At 43.8% G+C, this 15,169-nt stretch overlaps 1 protein-coding gene across 4 annotated transcripts in view; it reads left to right on the top strand.

Moving 5' to 3' along the window:
* Window positions 1-15,169, top strand: part of dennd2c (DENN/MADD domain containing 2C) — a 60,106-nt gene that overhangs the window by 17,706 nt on the left and 27,231 nt on the right. For all 4 annotated transcript variants that reach the window (XM_088006855.1, XM_088006853.1, XM_088006854.1 and 1 more), the window contains exons 3-5: window positions 11,007-11,131; window positions 11,658-11,737; window positions 12,604-12,759. In XM_088006855.1, coding sequence (XP_087862981.1) covers window positions 11,007-11,131; window positions 11,658-11,737; window positions 12,604-12,759 — 361 coding nt within the window. The remainder of the gene's footprint in view (window positions 1-11,006; window positions 11,132-11,657; window positions 11,738-12,603; window positions 12,760-15,169) is intronic.

Below are 15,169 nucleotides of genomic sequence, written 5' to 3'. Positions count from 1 at the left end.
CACTGATAGTGAAGTGTCTTTGGTGCTGCTCTTGTTTTCACCAACATGCAGGAGGAAGGGCTGTCCTGGTTGCACGGCAATGAGGAAGGCTTCAACACAGGCTTGCATCTTTGACATAATGATAAGAAGGCAAATAATAAAAATTATTAAATATATTTAGCAGCACAGATAGATTCAGATAGCAAGCAAAGCCAGTGAGAAAATGCTTCTACAAAGAAGTAGGATCATTAGAATAACCACATACCTGCACATATCTGAAAACATGGTCCACAGTTTGACATGAGGTGTTTTGGATTCTTCTTGTGGCCTTTGGATGTAGGACGAAGCACATGAACCAACAGAAGAATGCCTGGTTTTCCCAGCCTGGAGGAACAACAGGATAAATAGCAGACACATTAGGATAATAAATAAACATTTTAAAGAGAAGTAACTAACCAGACCCACCTATGTGTGTGTCACCATCACAGTCATTCAAAATACTTTTTCCACCCGGTTTACCCTGGAGAGCATTTTTCACCTCCTACAACATAAAGCATAAAAATGTCAGAAATAATTACCATGAACACAACTCAGACATTAGGTATTATAGAAATTAGTCAGCTTATAGAAACATTATAGACATCATTTCTTCTGCCAACCTGTCAGAAGAAATGTGTTGAAGTCATCATAACACGCTTCAGTCACCAACATGACGTACTAATGAAGAAAAAAGAGGCAGCCATTATGTCATTGTTTATTATGATTATTATTTATAGAGACAAAAACATTTTGGCTTAGCTTTGATTGCATAGATCAAACAACCGGTCCAGCACAGCCACTCTCCCCATTATGCCGTCCATAGCCGAAAACTTCAAGAAAACGACTTCGCAGCTAAATAATGTTAACTCAAACGGCCTTTCTGACAGTTTTAATGTTCGTTTAACCACCCGACACCCCGTGCTACACCTGCTTGGCTAGCTTTAGCTGCTAACAAAAATAATAAACCAAAGGTGCTCATGTCCAGTCCTCGAGAGCTACCGTCCTGCAACTTTTCGATGCATCTTTACTCCAACAGACCAGGATCAGCTCCGAACAGACCTGCTAACCAGCCATTCATTTGATTCAGGTGTGTTAATTGGCGCGGGGAAGCATCTGAAAGTTGCAGGATTGCAGCTCTGAAGGACTGGACTTGAGCTCCCCTGTACTGAACAGTCGTACTGCGATATCCAAACAAATAAACTTACGTTAAGCATAAGTTGATACTCTTGCGCAAACAGAAAGTTAATGCATTCATAAAAAATAATCAAAATCAAAAACATGATGGTCTTAACATGGAACTTACCTTGTTTTGTTTTTGTTTTTGTTTTTTTAAATAGATCTTTATTGAGATACAAAATACATAACAGTATAAACGCAGCATACATTGTGGTATAATGTCCGCCAGGGAGTTACAAACATTGAGACAATACATCACCATTACATTACATAAATACAGTAAAGAGAGAACAAAAATAGCTTGTTTTTATAGCTTTGGGGAACTTACCTTGTTATGATAAACTCCAGACAAGACACCATACTGCTGTCTCCAGGGCAAACACGTGATGTCACAGATACGTTGCGATTGTGGGAGCAACTCTTTATCAAACACTATTTCTTTAGGGAAACTGACAAACCTATCTTTGAATTTGACTAAACAAGGGTTTAATTAACGTATTTTTAACATACAACACCGACACTGGTAATCTAACACTTTTGATTATGCTCTGTAGATTTTGATTCATTCCGTAAAATATTTATTATGGAAAGTATTTTTGTCTTTCTATTTAATATTGTCTTTAAATGCAGATTTTCTAAGATGCAAATACAAGTAAAATGTCTAGCCTAGAAAAAAAACTGTATTGTACAATTATTTTGCGGTAGTTTACTGCCAGTCATCAGTCTTGATTGTGACAACAGAAGAAGACACCAAATTGACAATATCCATCCATCCATCCATCCATCCATCCATCCATCCATCCATCCATCCATCCATTTTCTTCCGTTTATCCGGGATTGGGTCGCGGGGGCAGCAGCTTCAGAAGGGAGGCCCAGACTTCCCTTTCTCCAGCCACTTCTTCCAGCTCCTCCGGGGGAACCCCAAGGCGTTCCCAGGCCAGCCGAGAGGCATAGTCCCTCCAGCGTGTCCTGGGTCTTCCTCGGGGCCTCCTCCCGGTGGGACGTGCCCGGAACACCTCACCAGGGAGGCATCCAGGAGGCATCCTTACCTGATGCCCGAGCCACCTCAAATGGCTCCTCTCGACATGGAGGAGCAGCGGCTCTACTCTGAGTCCCTCCCGGATGACCGAGCTTCTCACCCTATCTCTAAGGGAGAGCCCAGCCACCCTGCGGGGGAAACCCATTTCGGCCGCTTGTATCCAGGACCTCGTTCTTTCGGTCATGACCCAAAGCTCATGACCATAGATGAGGGTAGGAACGTAGATCGACCGGTAAATCGAGAGCTTCGCTTTTTGACTCAGCTCTCTCTTCACCACGACGGACCGGTACAGCGCCCGCTTTACAGCAGACGCTGCGCCAATCCACTTGTCGATCTCCCGCTCCCTTCTTCCCTCATTTATGAACAAGATCCCCAGATACTTAAACTCCTCCACTTGAGGCAGGACGACCCCCCTGACCCGGAGAAGGCAGTCTACCCTTTTCCGGCTCAAGACCATGGCCTTGGATTTGGAGGCACTGAGCCTCATCCCGGCCACTTCGCACTTGGCCACGGACCACTCCAGCGAGAGCTGCAGATCACGTTCCGATGAAGCCAACAGGACCACATCAGAGATGCAATCCTAAGGCCACCAAAACGGATCCCCTCAACACCTCGGCTGCGCCTAGAAATTCTGTCCATGAAAATAATGAACAGAATCGGTGACAAAGGGCAGTCTTGGCGGAGTCCAACTCTCACCGGAAACGAGCCCAACTTACTGCCGGCAATCTGGACCAGACTCCGACACCGGTCGTACAAGGACCTGACAGCCTGTATCAAAGGGCCCGGTACCCCATACTCCCGGAGAACCCCTACCCCCCTGGGGACACAGTCTAACGCCTTCTCCAAGTCCACAAAACACATGTAGACCGGTTGGGCGAACTCCCATGCACCCTCCAGGACCCTGCTGAGGGTGTAGAGCTGGTCCAGTGTTCCACGACCAGGACGAAAACCACACTGCTCTTCCTGAATCCGACGGACCCTCCTCTCCAGGACCCCTGAATAGACCTTACCAGGGAGGCTTAAGAGTGTGACCCCCCTGTAATTGGAGCACCACCCCAGTCTGCCAATCCAGGGGAACTGCCCCCGATGTCCATGCGATATTGCAGAGTCGCATGAGCCAACACAACCCTACAACATCCAGAGCCTTAAGGAACTCCGGGCGGATCTCATCCCCCCCCGGGGCCCTGCCACCGAGGAGCTTTTTGACCACCTCTGCGACCTTGTCCCCAGAGATTGGAGAGCCCAACCCAAAGTCCCCAGGCTCAGCATCCTCAACAGATGGCATGTTGGTGGGATTGAGGAGGTCTTCGAAGTATTCTGCCCACCGGCCCACAATGTCCCGAGTTGAGGTCAGCAGCACACCATCCCCACTATAAACAGTGTTGGTGCTGCACCACTTCCCCCTCCTGAGATGCCGGATGGTGGACCAGAATCGCCTCGAAGCCATGCGGAAGTCTTTCTCCATGGCGTCTCCAAACTCCTCCCATGCCCGGGTTTTTGCCTCAGCGACCACCCGACCCGCATGTCGGTACCCATCAACTGCTTCTGGAGTCCCACAGGCCAAAAAGGCCCGATAGGACTCCTTCTTCAGCTTGACAGCATTTCTCACCGAAGGTGTCCACCAACGGGTTTGAGGGTTGCCGCCGCGACAGGCACCAACAACCTTGCGGCCGCAGCTCCGATAAGCCGCCTCGGCAATGGAGGTACGGAACATGGTCCATTCAGACTCAATGTCCCCCACCTCCCCCGGAATGTGTTCGAAGTTCTGCCGGAGATGGGAGTTGAAGCTCCGTCTCCGCCAGATGTTCCCAGCAGACCCTCACTACATGTTTGGGCCTGCTAGGTCTGACCGGCTTCCTCCCCCACCACCGGAGCCAACTCATCACCAGGTAGTGGTCAGTGGACAGCTCTGCACCTCTCTTCACCCGAGTGTCCAAGACATACGGCCGCAGATCCGATGAAATGACGACAAAATCGATCATCGAACTGCAGCCTAGGGTGTCCTGGTGCCAAGTGCACTTATGGACACCCTTATGCCTGAACATGGTGTTCATGATGGACAATCTGTGACGAGCACAGAAGTCCAACAACAGAACACCAATCGAGTTCAGATCGGGGGGGTGTTCCTCCCAACCACGCCCCTCCAGGTCTCACTGTCATTGCCCACGTGAGCGTTGAAGTCCCCCAGCAGAACAAGGGAGTCCCCAGGAGGGGCACTCTCCAGTACCCCCCCTAAGGACTCCAAGAAGGGTGGGTAATCTGAACTGTTGTTCGGCCCGTAAGCACAGACAACAGTCAGAACCTGTCCCCCCACCCGTAGGCAGAGGGAGGCTACCCTCTCGTTCACCGGGGTAAACCCCAACGTACAGGCGCCAAGATGGGGGGCAACAAGTATGCCCACTCCTGCCCGGCGCCTCTCACCGCGGGCAACTCCAGAGTGGAAGTATGTCCAGCCCCTCTCAAGGAGACTGGTTCCAGAACCAGAGCCATGCGTCGAGGTGAGGCTGACTATTTCTAGCCGGAACCTCTCAGCCTCACACACTAGCTCCGGTTCCTTCCCCACCAGAGAGGTGACGTTCCACGTCCCAAGAGCCAGCTTCTGCAGCCGAGGATCAGACTGCCAGGGTCCCCTCCTTCTGCCGCCGCCCATTACACACTGCACCCGACCCCTTTGGCCCCTCCTACAGGTGTTGAGCCTCTTGATGGGGCTAGGGTTAGGAGTTAACCCCTAACCCTAACCCGGCCAGGCTCCGTGGGTGAAAGCCCGGCCACCAGGCACTCGCCATCATGCCCCACCTCCAGGCCTGGCTCCAGAGTGGGGCCCCAGTGACCCGCATCCGGGTGAGGGAATGCCAGATCCAAAGTTTTCGTGCATCATAAGGGGTCTTCCTACCGTATTTTGGAATAACAGTATGTTACTCCTGGAATTCCGCCGTAAATTTACAGTCATTTCTAAGAGTGTACACATAAAAACGAGCTGATATTGATCTCCTGGATGTTTCAAATGCGCTGCGCTGTGGTGCAACTCAAAGGCTAAAGCACTTCATACCTGGTGGTTGTAAAACACCAAGAAGTTATTTACTGATCCTCCGCAAAAAAAAAAATAAAAAAATAAAAACGAAGAGGGGCCGACAATGTTCGTAGTTTGGAGCAGAGGTTGCGCTAGAGAAAGAAAAAAATCATTTTATTTCCAATTTGTAGTCATCAAACGAAACATCTAGTATTTCTCTGCGAGACCGTTTTGGAAATCAGGTAACATTTCACGAAATGAAGTGATTAGAAGACGGCAGAAATCTGATCGTTTCCTGATTCCGCATCACTTCCCTCGGCCTGCGGGAGAAAAACCCTGCAGAAGCGGATCAGCTGCGCTAGACGCTCCAAAGCCTCTGGTCCGTTAAAGCGTCCAGATCAGAGATGATTCTCTGACAGATATTGTTCTTAGTATGATTAATAATGAGCTCTGCGATGTTCTCTGTTCTCTGTCTGTAAAGTTGAAACTGCCTGCGCACCAAGTGTCAGCTTGATCACAGTCTGGACAGAAACCAGCGGACTGCTCTCTGTTTTCATCAAGACGAGGTTGAGGAGGGAATCTGACATATTAACTCAGTTAAGTTTTTACTGGTTTTGTTTTTAAAACATCATTAACGTAAGCAGTGTAACTATATATTGTATAGTTCCCATCACACATAAAGTAGATAAATGCATCTAACTTTTTCTCCGTAGTGACACAAACCACTGACTGTGGCTTTAATAACTTATAACAAATGAAATTAAGCGACTCCACTTAAATTACCATTAATTCACCCACTGCGGTCTGAACGCACAGCTTCACAAATTCTTCCTGGTCGCATCTGCAGAGAAATCTGCGCTGGTTCATCGACAGTTAGATCTGTATGAACCAAACTGAACAATTGAACTCTGCAAGATTTTTTTTTCCTGTTTTTTAACCCTGTGCACGGTTCGGGCGTGCGTTTTTGCAGGATTTTTTATTTTTATTTTTTGCATGGTTTCGCTTCTCCAAAACGGACAGATGTTACTTCTGCCGCGCTCCTTCTGAGCATTGCTCTCCGTCTGGGTGCGGGAGGGTAACATCTTCAACTCCATTTGTTAAAACTGCATGGCGAGTTAACTTTAATTCTTCGGAGCGGCGGAGCCGCGTCCGCATTGGTTGTGCAGCGGACTGCGCATGGATCTAATTAACTTCTGCACCTTTATTTAGTTCCTCAAAATAAACTGCTGGCTCCTCTGTTTAGACTATAATTGGATTAAAACAACGTTGCATTGTCTTTAGTTTTCTCTGTTCTGTACTGGAGACTGGAGTTAAAGGCGCCATTTCAACTAAAGGTTTCCAATGAGCTTCCTAACCAAGGTGTCCTGTCCATAGCTCTTCTACACGCTGTCAGCTCCCGGTCAGAAAGACGCATTTAGTTCAGTGTCCATGAGATGATATTCAGAAAGGATTTTTTTATTGATTGATTTTAGTTGCCTCTGCGATGAACTCTTTGCGTAAAGTCTGTCATGTCTCCTTGTGAACCAGTCAAAGGCGTTAATTATAACCTGTCAAATGACAGAGGGGCTTAAAAAAATAACCAAATATTCAGTTTGGTTATTTTTTTAAATTATATATATATATAAAATCGACTAGATAGATATATAGATGTGCGCACACACATTTTAAATTTTGCCCCCCCAGAGGTAGTCCTGGCCCTCCCTTGGCCCCCCCAACTTTAAAAGTCTAGCTCCTACACTGCTCCCAGATGACCGGGCCTCTCACCCTATCTCTAAGGGAGAGCCCAGCCACCCTGTGGAGGAAACCCATTTTGGCAGCTTGTATCCGTGATCTCGTTCTTTCGGTCATGACCCAAAGCTCATGACCATAGATGAGGGTGGGAATGTAGATCAACCGGTAAATCGAGAGCTTCGCTTTTTGACTCAGGTCTCTGTTCACCACGACGGACCAGTACAGCGCCCGCTTCACGGCAGATGCTGCGCCAATCCGCCTGTCGATCCGCCTGTCGATCCCCCGCTTCCTTCTTCCCTCATTCGTGAACAATATCCCAAGATATTTAAACTCCTCCACTTGAGGCAGGACACATACCCCTGACCCGGAGAATGCATGCTACCCTTTTCCGGCTCAAGACCATGGCCTCGGATTTGGAGGCACTGATCCTCATGAATTCTTGCCCCAGGAAAATGTCTTGATACTTCGGTTCATGTAGACATGGTAGCTGTGCATTTTAAATGCAGTGAAAACTGCAGAAATAAACTTTTTATTAACATTAAATCAGTCATGCACACAGCACTGCTAAACCACTATTTGTACGGATGATCTTTTAGAGTTTGAAAACACAAAAGTGGAAGAAATCAATAACCAGTCAGTGTTGTGGTGCCACAATAGCATGTGGCCCCACAACTACCGTATTTTCCGCACTATAAGACGCACTTAAAAACCTTCAATTTCCTCAAAAGCCGACAGTGCGCCTTATAATCCGGTGCACCTTATATATGGACCAATATTGAGCCACAACAGGTCTAGCAACTACGGTAAACTGGGATAGTTGTCAGAACGCTGGTTTGTAATATATTGCTAAAGTTTGACTGACCTATCTACCTACTGACCATCTAAAACAGTGGTTCTTAACCTGGGTTTGATCGAACCCCAGGGGTTTGATGAGTCGGTCTCAGGGGTTCGGCGGAGCCTCTGCCGCGGAGGTAAAGACACTTGTGTAAAGTCGTGATCACGCCCCGCTTTGCCATCACTTGCTGCAGAGGATCACGTTACATTGCTTAGCCAATCAGAGCTGCGGAGGAGCACTGATTGAAGGAGTTCCACTCTCAGCATGGATTTGAACTTGTGTCTTTAATTACTTCAGCAAAGCTCACAGTTTTTACCAAATTCTGTAGCTTTCGGTCAGTGACGTGCGGTCAGGGGAGGCAGGTGAGGTAGAGCCTCACCTGTCATCATGGAAAAATAATATATAATAATAAAATAATTTATAAAGATGTTTTCACCCTGTGGATTGTACTATAAAGTACCCATTTTACATTTAATTTAACCAAATCTGATGTTTTTTTTCTTCAAAATCGCTGAATTTTCGCATTTTCCCATTCAAATACTTGGAAGCGAAGCCGGTGAGGCAGCAGGAAGCTGAGCCTCACCTGGGATTGCGCAACCTCTGGCTAACTGCACTGGCTGCCATTCTATGAGAGCAAGTTCCTCCTGTCTGTGCGTCGCCAATAAAATGGTTAAAAACATTTAATGCATGAACTGATTTTCCATAATTCAGCTTATGTATTTAATGTACTGTGTTTTTATTGTCACCAACTGTGTGTGTAACGTGTTTCGTGTGCTAAGGAGCGATCAGAAATTGCAGAGAACAGATTTGAGGTGAGGCAGGCAGTTCTCTTGCCTCATCGCTGGGGGGCGCTCATGATCCCAGACATTGTGACTCCACAACTGCAGAGTAACAGCGATCTCGCCATACAGTAGCTACGCTGATACAGAGAGCGAGAAAGACGTGGTTTTGAGTTGTACTTTAACGGTTTCTCCCTTTGCTGTTAAGCACAGCACGAAATTAATATTATCTACATGTCTAAGTTTGAGATAACGGAATTATTCTGCGGCGGCGGCGCGGCTAAACATCACATGTTAAAGAATAGTCTTTTTGCCCTCCAGCGTTGTACGCATGCGCGAAATTTCCTTATGTAAACAATAACATGCAGGGATCTAGATTTGTAAATCCAATTATAATTAAGTCGGTGCCTCACCAGCTATGAACCTCACCGCACGTCACTGCTTTCGTTGTACTTCTAATTCTGCTCCTTAGTCGCATCTTTTCGGGGTTGCTACTGCCTCTAGGGGTGGTAACCCAACTAATATAATTACATTACTAAATCAGAATACCACAAAGTCTTTGTTATGTATTATTAGTTTTTCATTCTCTTAAGAATGTTCCTGGACAGTCAGCTCAACTTTGCTGAAAACACTGACTATATTTTGAAGAACTGTTCTCAGAGACTCTACCTTTTAAGAAGATTTAGTGACTCTACCTTTTAAGAAGACGTTTTGAATTTGGGGGAAAAAATAATATTTTATTTATCACTACAGAAGGGTTCAGTGAATGCGCATATGAAACTGGTGGGTTCGGTACCTCAAAAAAGGTTAAGAACCGCTGATCTAGAATCAGGTCGTCTGCAGGTCATTTAGCACCATGTTCTCCACGAACATGCTGTCCGCGAACAGAGAAGGGTGACCATCGTCCGGCCACGCCCCGGCCCAGTAGCGGAAGGCCTTCTTCCCCGACCGGAGTCGGACTGTTTTGTTGACATTCCTTTAGTGCAGCTCCATCTAGTGGATGCATAACGGAACTTCAGCCTCTACTGTAGCATCTATTCTATGCGCCTTATAATCCGGTGCGCCTTGTATATGAAAAAAGTTTTAAAATAGGCCATTCATTGAAGCCGCGCCTTATAATCTGGTGCGCCTTTTAGTGCAGAAAATACGGTACCAAATCCCACTGATTTCTGTATCTGACATCATATGACATCAGTTCTCATATCCATAAATCATAGTCCTCACTTCTGAGGCTAATGAATATGTTGGAGTTATTATTATGAGCGCCTAAAGATGTGCATTTTCAACATAACTTGTATCATTTTTGAGACTCATATTTCGAAGTCAGAAAGGAAGAAGTTCTCTAGTTGCCTTCTTGTGTTTGCAGAGCTGACTAATAAACAAGTCAAGACCGCTTTGATTTTATACCAAACCTACAGTACTTTTACTGTAGGTTTGGTACAGTAACCTGCAGTACTGTAGGTTACTGCAGTATTTGGAGCCCTACTGAGGATCTGTTGTCTTTACATGCTCTTATTGAATAGTTTTTTTTATTGTTTTTTGCCTGGGGGGTTAGTTTTGTGGTTGGGTCCCTACCTGGGGGGTGGCTGAGTAGTTGTATTGTCAGATTTTAATTGCTGGCTGGGGTCACATGCCGTCTGGCAGCTCTCTTCTCTATTGTCTAGATGGGGCCCAGTTTGATAGCACAGATGGGTCCAAGCCATAAACATTTACAAACACAAACAGTCCACATGCACCACTTAAGTAAATGAGCTGTGTAGCTAATATTTATTATCAGGAGAATTACGGACATTCAACATCTTTTTTTTCACTATAGTTAACATTAAATTTGCACAAAAATAGACTTTTAAAAGCTAAGTGAACTTACATCTTTTGTCCTTCCACTTTAACTGTTTATATTTATTTGGTTTTTTTTTCCATGTGACTCTTTGTTTTATAGCTTCAAATTAAGTCAGTATCTCCGTCTGTTTTTATCCATTGCAAAATACCTCCATGGGGAGAAAATATTACATGACCCTGAAACGCAGTTAAGAAACAGTTTCTGTTTCTGGCTGCTGCTGTTCTACATTACAAAAACATTCAGAGATAAATAATTAGGAAATCCCTTTTTGGTCTCAGCATATGTGGTAAGAATGCTCTGTCACTGAATTTCATGAAAGCTTATCGTCGCTTTCATGCTTTGCATCACAGAGGAACTTTTCTGGGGCGTTTTCAAACCAGAAACAGTTTTTTTTTTTTTTTTTTACTAAAAACTACATATAAGATTGTCAATATTCTGCAGATTATTCAGTTGAAGTTTTTTTTAAGCTCAGCAGAAGCTTAAAGACAGCTCAGAGAACTGCCTTAAAAGATGTGATGTTAGACGATATAGAACTAAAATCGAGTATTGAACTAATTTTCCTTGTGTCCTTACTGCAGGAAGTCGTTTGAGTATGAAGATGCAACCCGCCTGACAGCGCAGCAGGGCACTGTGGGAAACAGAGAGGTCCACCCTGACCTCTACCATGCCTACTCTGATGACAATATTTATGAGGATATTGTGTGTAAGCTAAACTCCATGCATTGACTGTGTTGTGTAGTAAATGAATTTATTTCCAGATTATGATCAGTCAGTTCTGTTAATGTAACAGCAAAGGCAGGAAATCCTTGGCTGGTGGGCGGCTGCCGTGGGTTAAATGGACATCTTTAGTATGAGCTTTCCTGGAACGTGGTAATCTCACAGCCTCTGGCTGCTGTCAGTTATGATCTTTCTTTCAAAATATGGCAAAATAAGACTTCAGTCATTTCCCACTAGAGCTATTTAGAAATACACTTACAAGTCACTTTTTTCTTAGTCTTTTTGTTTTGTATGGATTTTTTCATTAAGATATGTTATCCAAAAGAAGAAATGTTTAGAAATATTTCTGATTTCTGGGATGTGGCTAAGACCTTTTTCTGCTTTTCAGTGGGCAGTCTTCCACCAAAATCTGCATTGTGTTTTTGAAGGTTTTTAGACATGTCAGATCATCTGATATGATTTAAATCTTCCAGTTTTTCTCTCTAACATGTTGAGTGACTGTCTACCTGCAGATGATGGGATCAGGGATTACCCCTATGAAGATGTCAAGCTGTCCACTATGTGTCTTCCTATAAATCCCCCAGGTCCAAAGGTAAGGAAGGAAATTCAAATAACTTTTTAACTTATTAGGAATGTCTCAATAAGGATTTTATTTCTTTGTTTTCATAATCGACCTCAATAATTTATCTGTAGATATTTGCTACAACCCTTGTGTTCCAGTCATGATTCTCACTGCAGTTTCCATTTTTCTTGACAGTGTCAGATATTTTGTCTGAACAGGGATTTCTGGATAACAACATTTTATTTCTAAATATATATCTCATCTGACACACATTTCTGGTCTCAAATAAACTCATATATCACCCTTGCTGCTAACGTTTTCATTCTGTACAGTTTGCTAGGCTATTATTGTCTGTTTTGATAGGACTTGTTGATAATTCAGCATGTAGCATGTCTCAGTGTCATTCCAGTAAATAAGACAAACCTTACAGGAAGAGCAGTTCTGCTTCCTAATTTTGCAAATTTTATGTCCTCATTTTCCGTTCTGTTGAGGGTTAAGGTAGACATAGAGATATGGTCACATGACACAGACACGTTGTGCTGCAGCCAATACCATCTCTCTTTCCAGCTCATATGTCTTAGCTCAGCAGAATAAAGTTCAAGGCTTATAAAATAGCAGCTGTTATACAAGAAAACACTCCCTGTCTCACTGGGGCTGACAAAGTCAGCCCCAGTGAGACAGGGATTAAACTCCTCACAGCCATTTACAATGGCTGTGAGGAGTTTAATCAATCTGAAAGATCCTCTTATCAAAATCACAGGATGATACTTTGATTGGATCAGGACATCCCTATTTATTTCTGTATCCCTAAAGTAAAATGGTAACTATCTCACCTGACAGAAGAAAAGATTGTCACAATGTAGAAATCATGTCTTAAATCTTTTTGTTTGCTTCAGTTTTCTCCTAAAGGTCAGACATTGCATGGATACGCTGGGAAAGTGGACAAGAAAATATTTCAGGTGTTGGGATCCAAATCCTCAACTTTTACAGAATCTGTTAAACCACCATCACCTCGACACAGCAGCGCTCAGAAAGTCCACAGGACTCCTCAGGTAGCTGTCTGTGTTTTCTAAACCATTTTATGCATCTAAATGCTTCAGCTCAATGGGAAATATTGCAGTGTAAAACGATGAGTCATGGTAAAAGTTGCAAAGCAACGACAGGGGCAGTAACTTGCCGAGCAGGAAGGAGAGGATGCTGAACGAAACAGATAGGAGTGAAACAAAATGCAAGTCCTTCTGTCACATTTAGGCTCTTTGAACGAGAAAACAAACTTCTAACTCATGGCTTTGGGAAGCCGCTGGACTGGGACAGAATTTAACTCCAAGGTAATTTATCTGGCTGAGGGAGAAATGGAGGAGTGGTGCTTTGAAACCTGCCTGACACTTTTACTGTGTAGTTGGTGTGTTGGATAAATGCCAGACGTTTATGGTTAGCTCTTGCTTTAACATGTTTTTGCTGAATCTTTTCCTTCTTGAGACAGAAATAGAAAAACTGTTAGTTTCTAAAGTGCTGTTCTTGTAAATTGATAAGTTATTATACAATGCAATGTACATTCAATGCAATGTACTTATACATTGAAACAGGCATAATAAGTACATGTGTGTTTCTCAGCTATAGATCAGCAATTCTACAGAAACATTCTGGCTGTTTCTGTACTCTGTCATTCACATTTGTGTCTTTTAACAGCAGCAGTCTAAGCTTCTTCTATTTGCTTGTTTCTGTTATGCTAATGAAGAGAACTGGTTCAATTTGAACAGTTTTATGTTTTCTTGTGTGGCAGGAAAACACAGAGATGTCAGATAAATAACTTCTGTAAATGTTAATGTACAGTTGATCTCACACCCCTGGCAAAAATAAGTTTTTGTTCTGCAAATGAGACTGTAAATTATTTAAAATGCTTTCCACCTCAGGGTTTCATTGTCATGTTCCGTGTTTCTGTGTGTTTATTTTTGAGTTTCTGTGTAGTCCTGTTCCCTGTGAGTCTGTCTCTGCGTCTTCCCCGTTGATTGTTTCCCAGGTGTGTCTCATTCCCTTAATTACCCCATGTGTATTTAAACCCACCTGTTGTCTGTGTTCCTCGTTGGGTCCTTGTCTAAGTTTGTCTTTTGCTGTCTTACACAAGTCGTCACTATCTGTACTCTCCAGTAGAACTGCCAAGTCCTGGTTTGTGCTTGCTCCCGTTTAGTCCTTATTATCAGTTGCTACCGGCATTTAGCTGCGTGCTTGTTTCCTGCCGTGCTGCCTGTCCTGGACTGTCTCCTGAGCATATTATTATTAAATTCTTCATTTTCACCATCTTACCTGGGTCTCGGCGTCATCTCCTCACCACCAACCACACGCATCCTGACATTCATAACCCAGTGTATCATAAGCCTGGCGGCCCGCCATGCTTTTACTAACCCCGCCGCCAGGCTAAGCGTTGCCTGTTTACGTTTCTACGAAAATAAAAATAATTTAAAAAAATCACTCTCCTCGGAGTCACGCATCAGGCTGATTTTATATTATTTTATTATTATTTTTAGTATTATTTTTCACTTAGACGGCCGCGCTGAGATCTGAGAAACTCGTCCCATAAACTGGACCAACCAGAATAGTTTCTGTGACTCTTATTAAAAACTCAACAGACATGAAATGAAAGAGCTACTAAAGCCACATTAGCAGCATTGAATTAAATCTCCCGTTTGTTGCATCTCTGCATAGTGCAGCAGATTACCTCATCATGCAGGGCCGGTCCAAGGCTGTATGAGGCCTGGAGCAGAATTTGATTTAGGGGCCCCTTTTGTTACTAATAATATCAGCAGCTCTAACAGCTTCTGTGTTAGATTTAGTGAAATATGGGAGAAGAGAGTAGTTTAATTGGCCAGCTTAAAAAGCAATAAGTTATAATCGCAGTTTACTAATTTGTATTTGTAAATTCAAAGATTAAACTCACAGCATCAGATTGTTGCTTTGGTAACAAAACAATCTAACTATGAATATTGTTCTTTGAAGTTTTACAAAGTAAACTTGCCAGCTCCTTAAACTCTTACATTTAAATGTTAAACAATTTAAAATCATTTCATTTATGTATGCCTAAATAATTGAATAAAATTTAACAGGATTGATCATCTCAATAAACAAACGTTACATTTATGTATCTGTGGTCTGTTTTAAAATATTAGCGTCTATGGGGCCCCTGAAGCCCTGGGGGCCTGATGGAGCCGTTGACTTGTGTGGATTAAACAGAAGTGCAAATTTGTTGTTTTTGTTTTTAGTTGTGGGTTTAAATAGCATTTCACTGGAAATCTTTTCCTGTAACACATAATTACACAGTAATACTTTTACATTTCCTGTCAACTTAATATCTTTTAATACAAAAAGAAGGTGGACCACCTCGACGCCCCGACCACCGGGCTTGGCAAGTTTTCTGGGGGAAACCCTGGACCTATTCCAGTTTTTCCATACAGAAAAACTGTACAT

This window comes from Poecilia mexicana, unplaced genomic scaffold (assembly GCF_051168715.1).
Source record: "Poecilia mexicana isolate PSO_F unplaced genomic scaffold, ASM5116871v1 scaffold_7, whole genome shotgun sequence".
Taxonomy (NCBI): domain Eukaryota; kingdom Metazoa; phylum Chordata; class Actinopteri; order Cyprinodontiformes; family Poeciliidae; genus Poecilia; species Poecilia mexicana.
The sequence above is the reverse complement of the archived record's forward strand: the minus strand, read 5'-3'. Positions and strand labels throughout refer to the sequence as shown.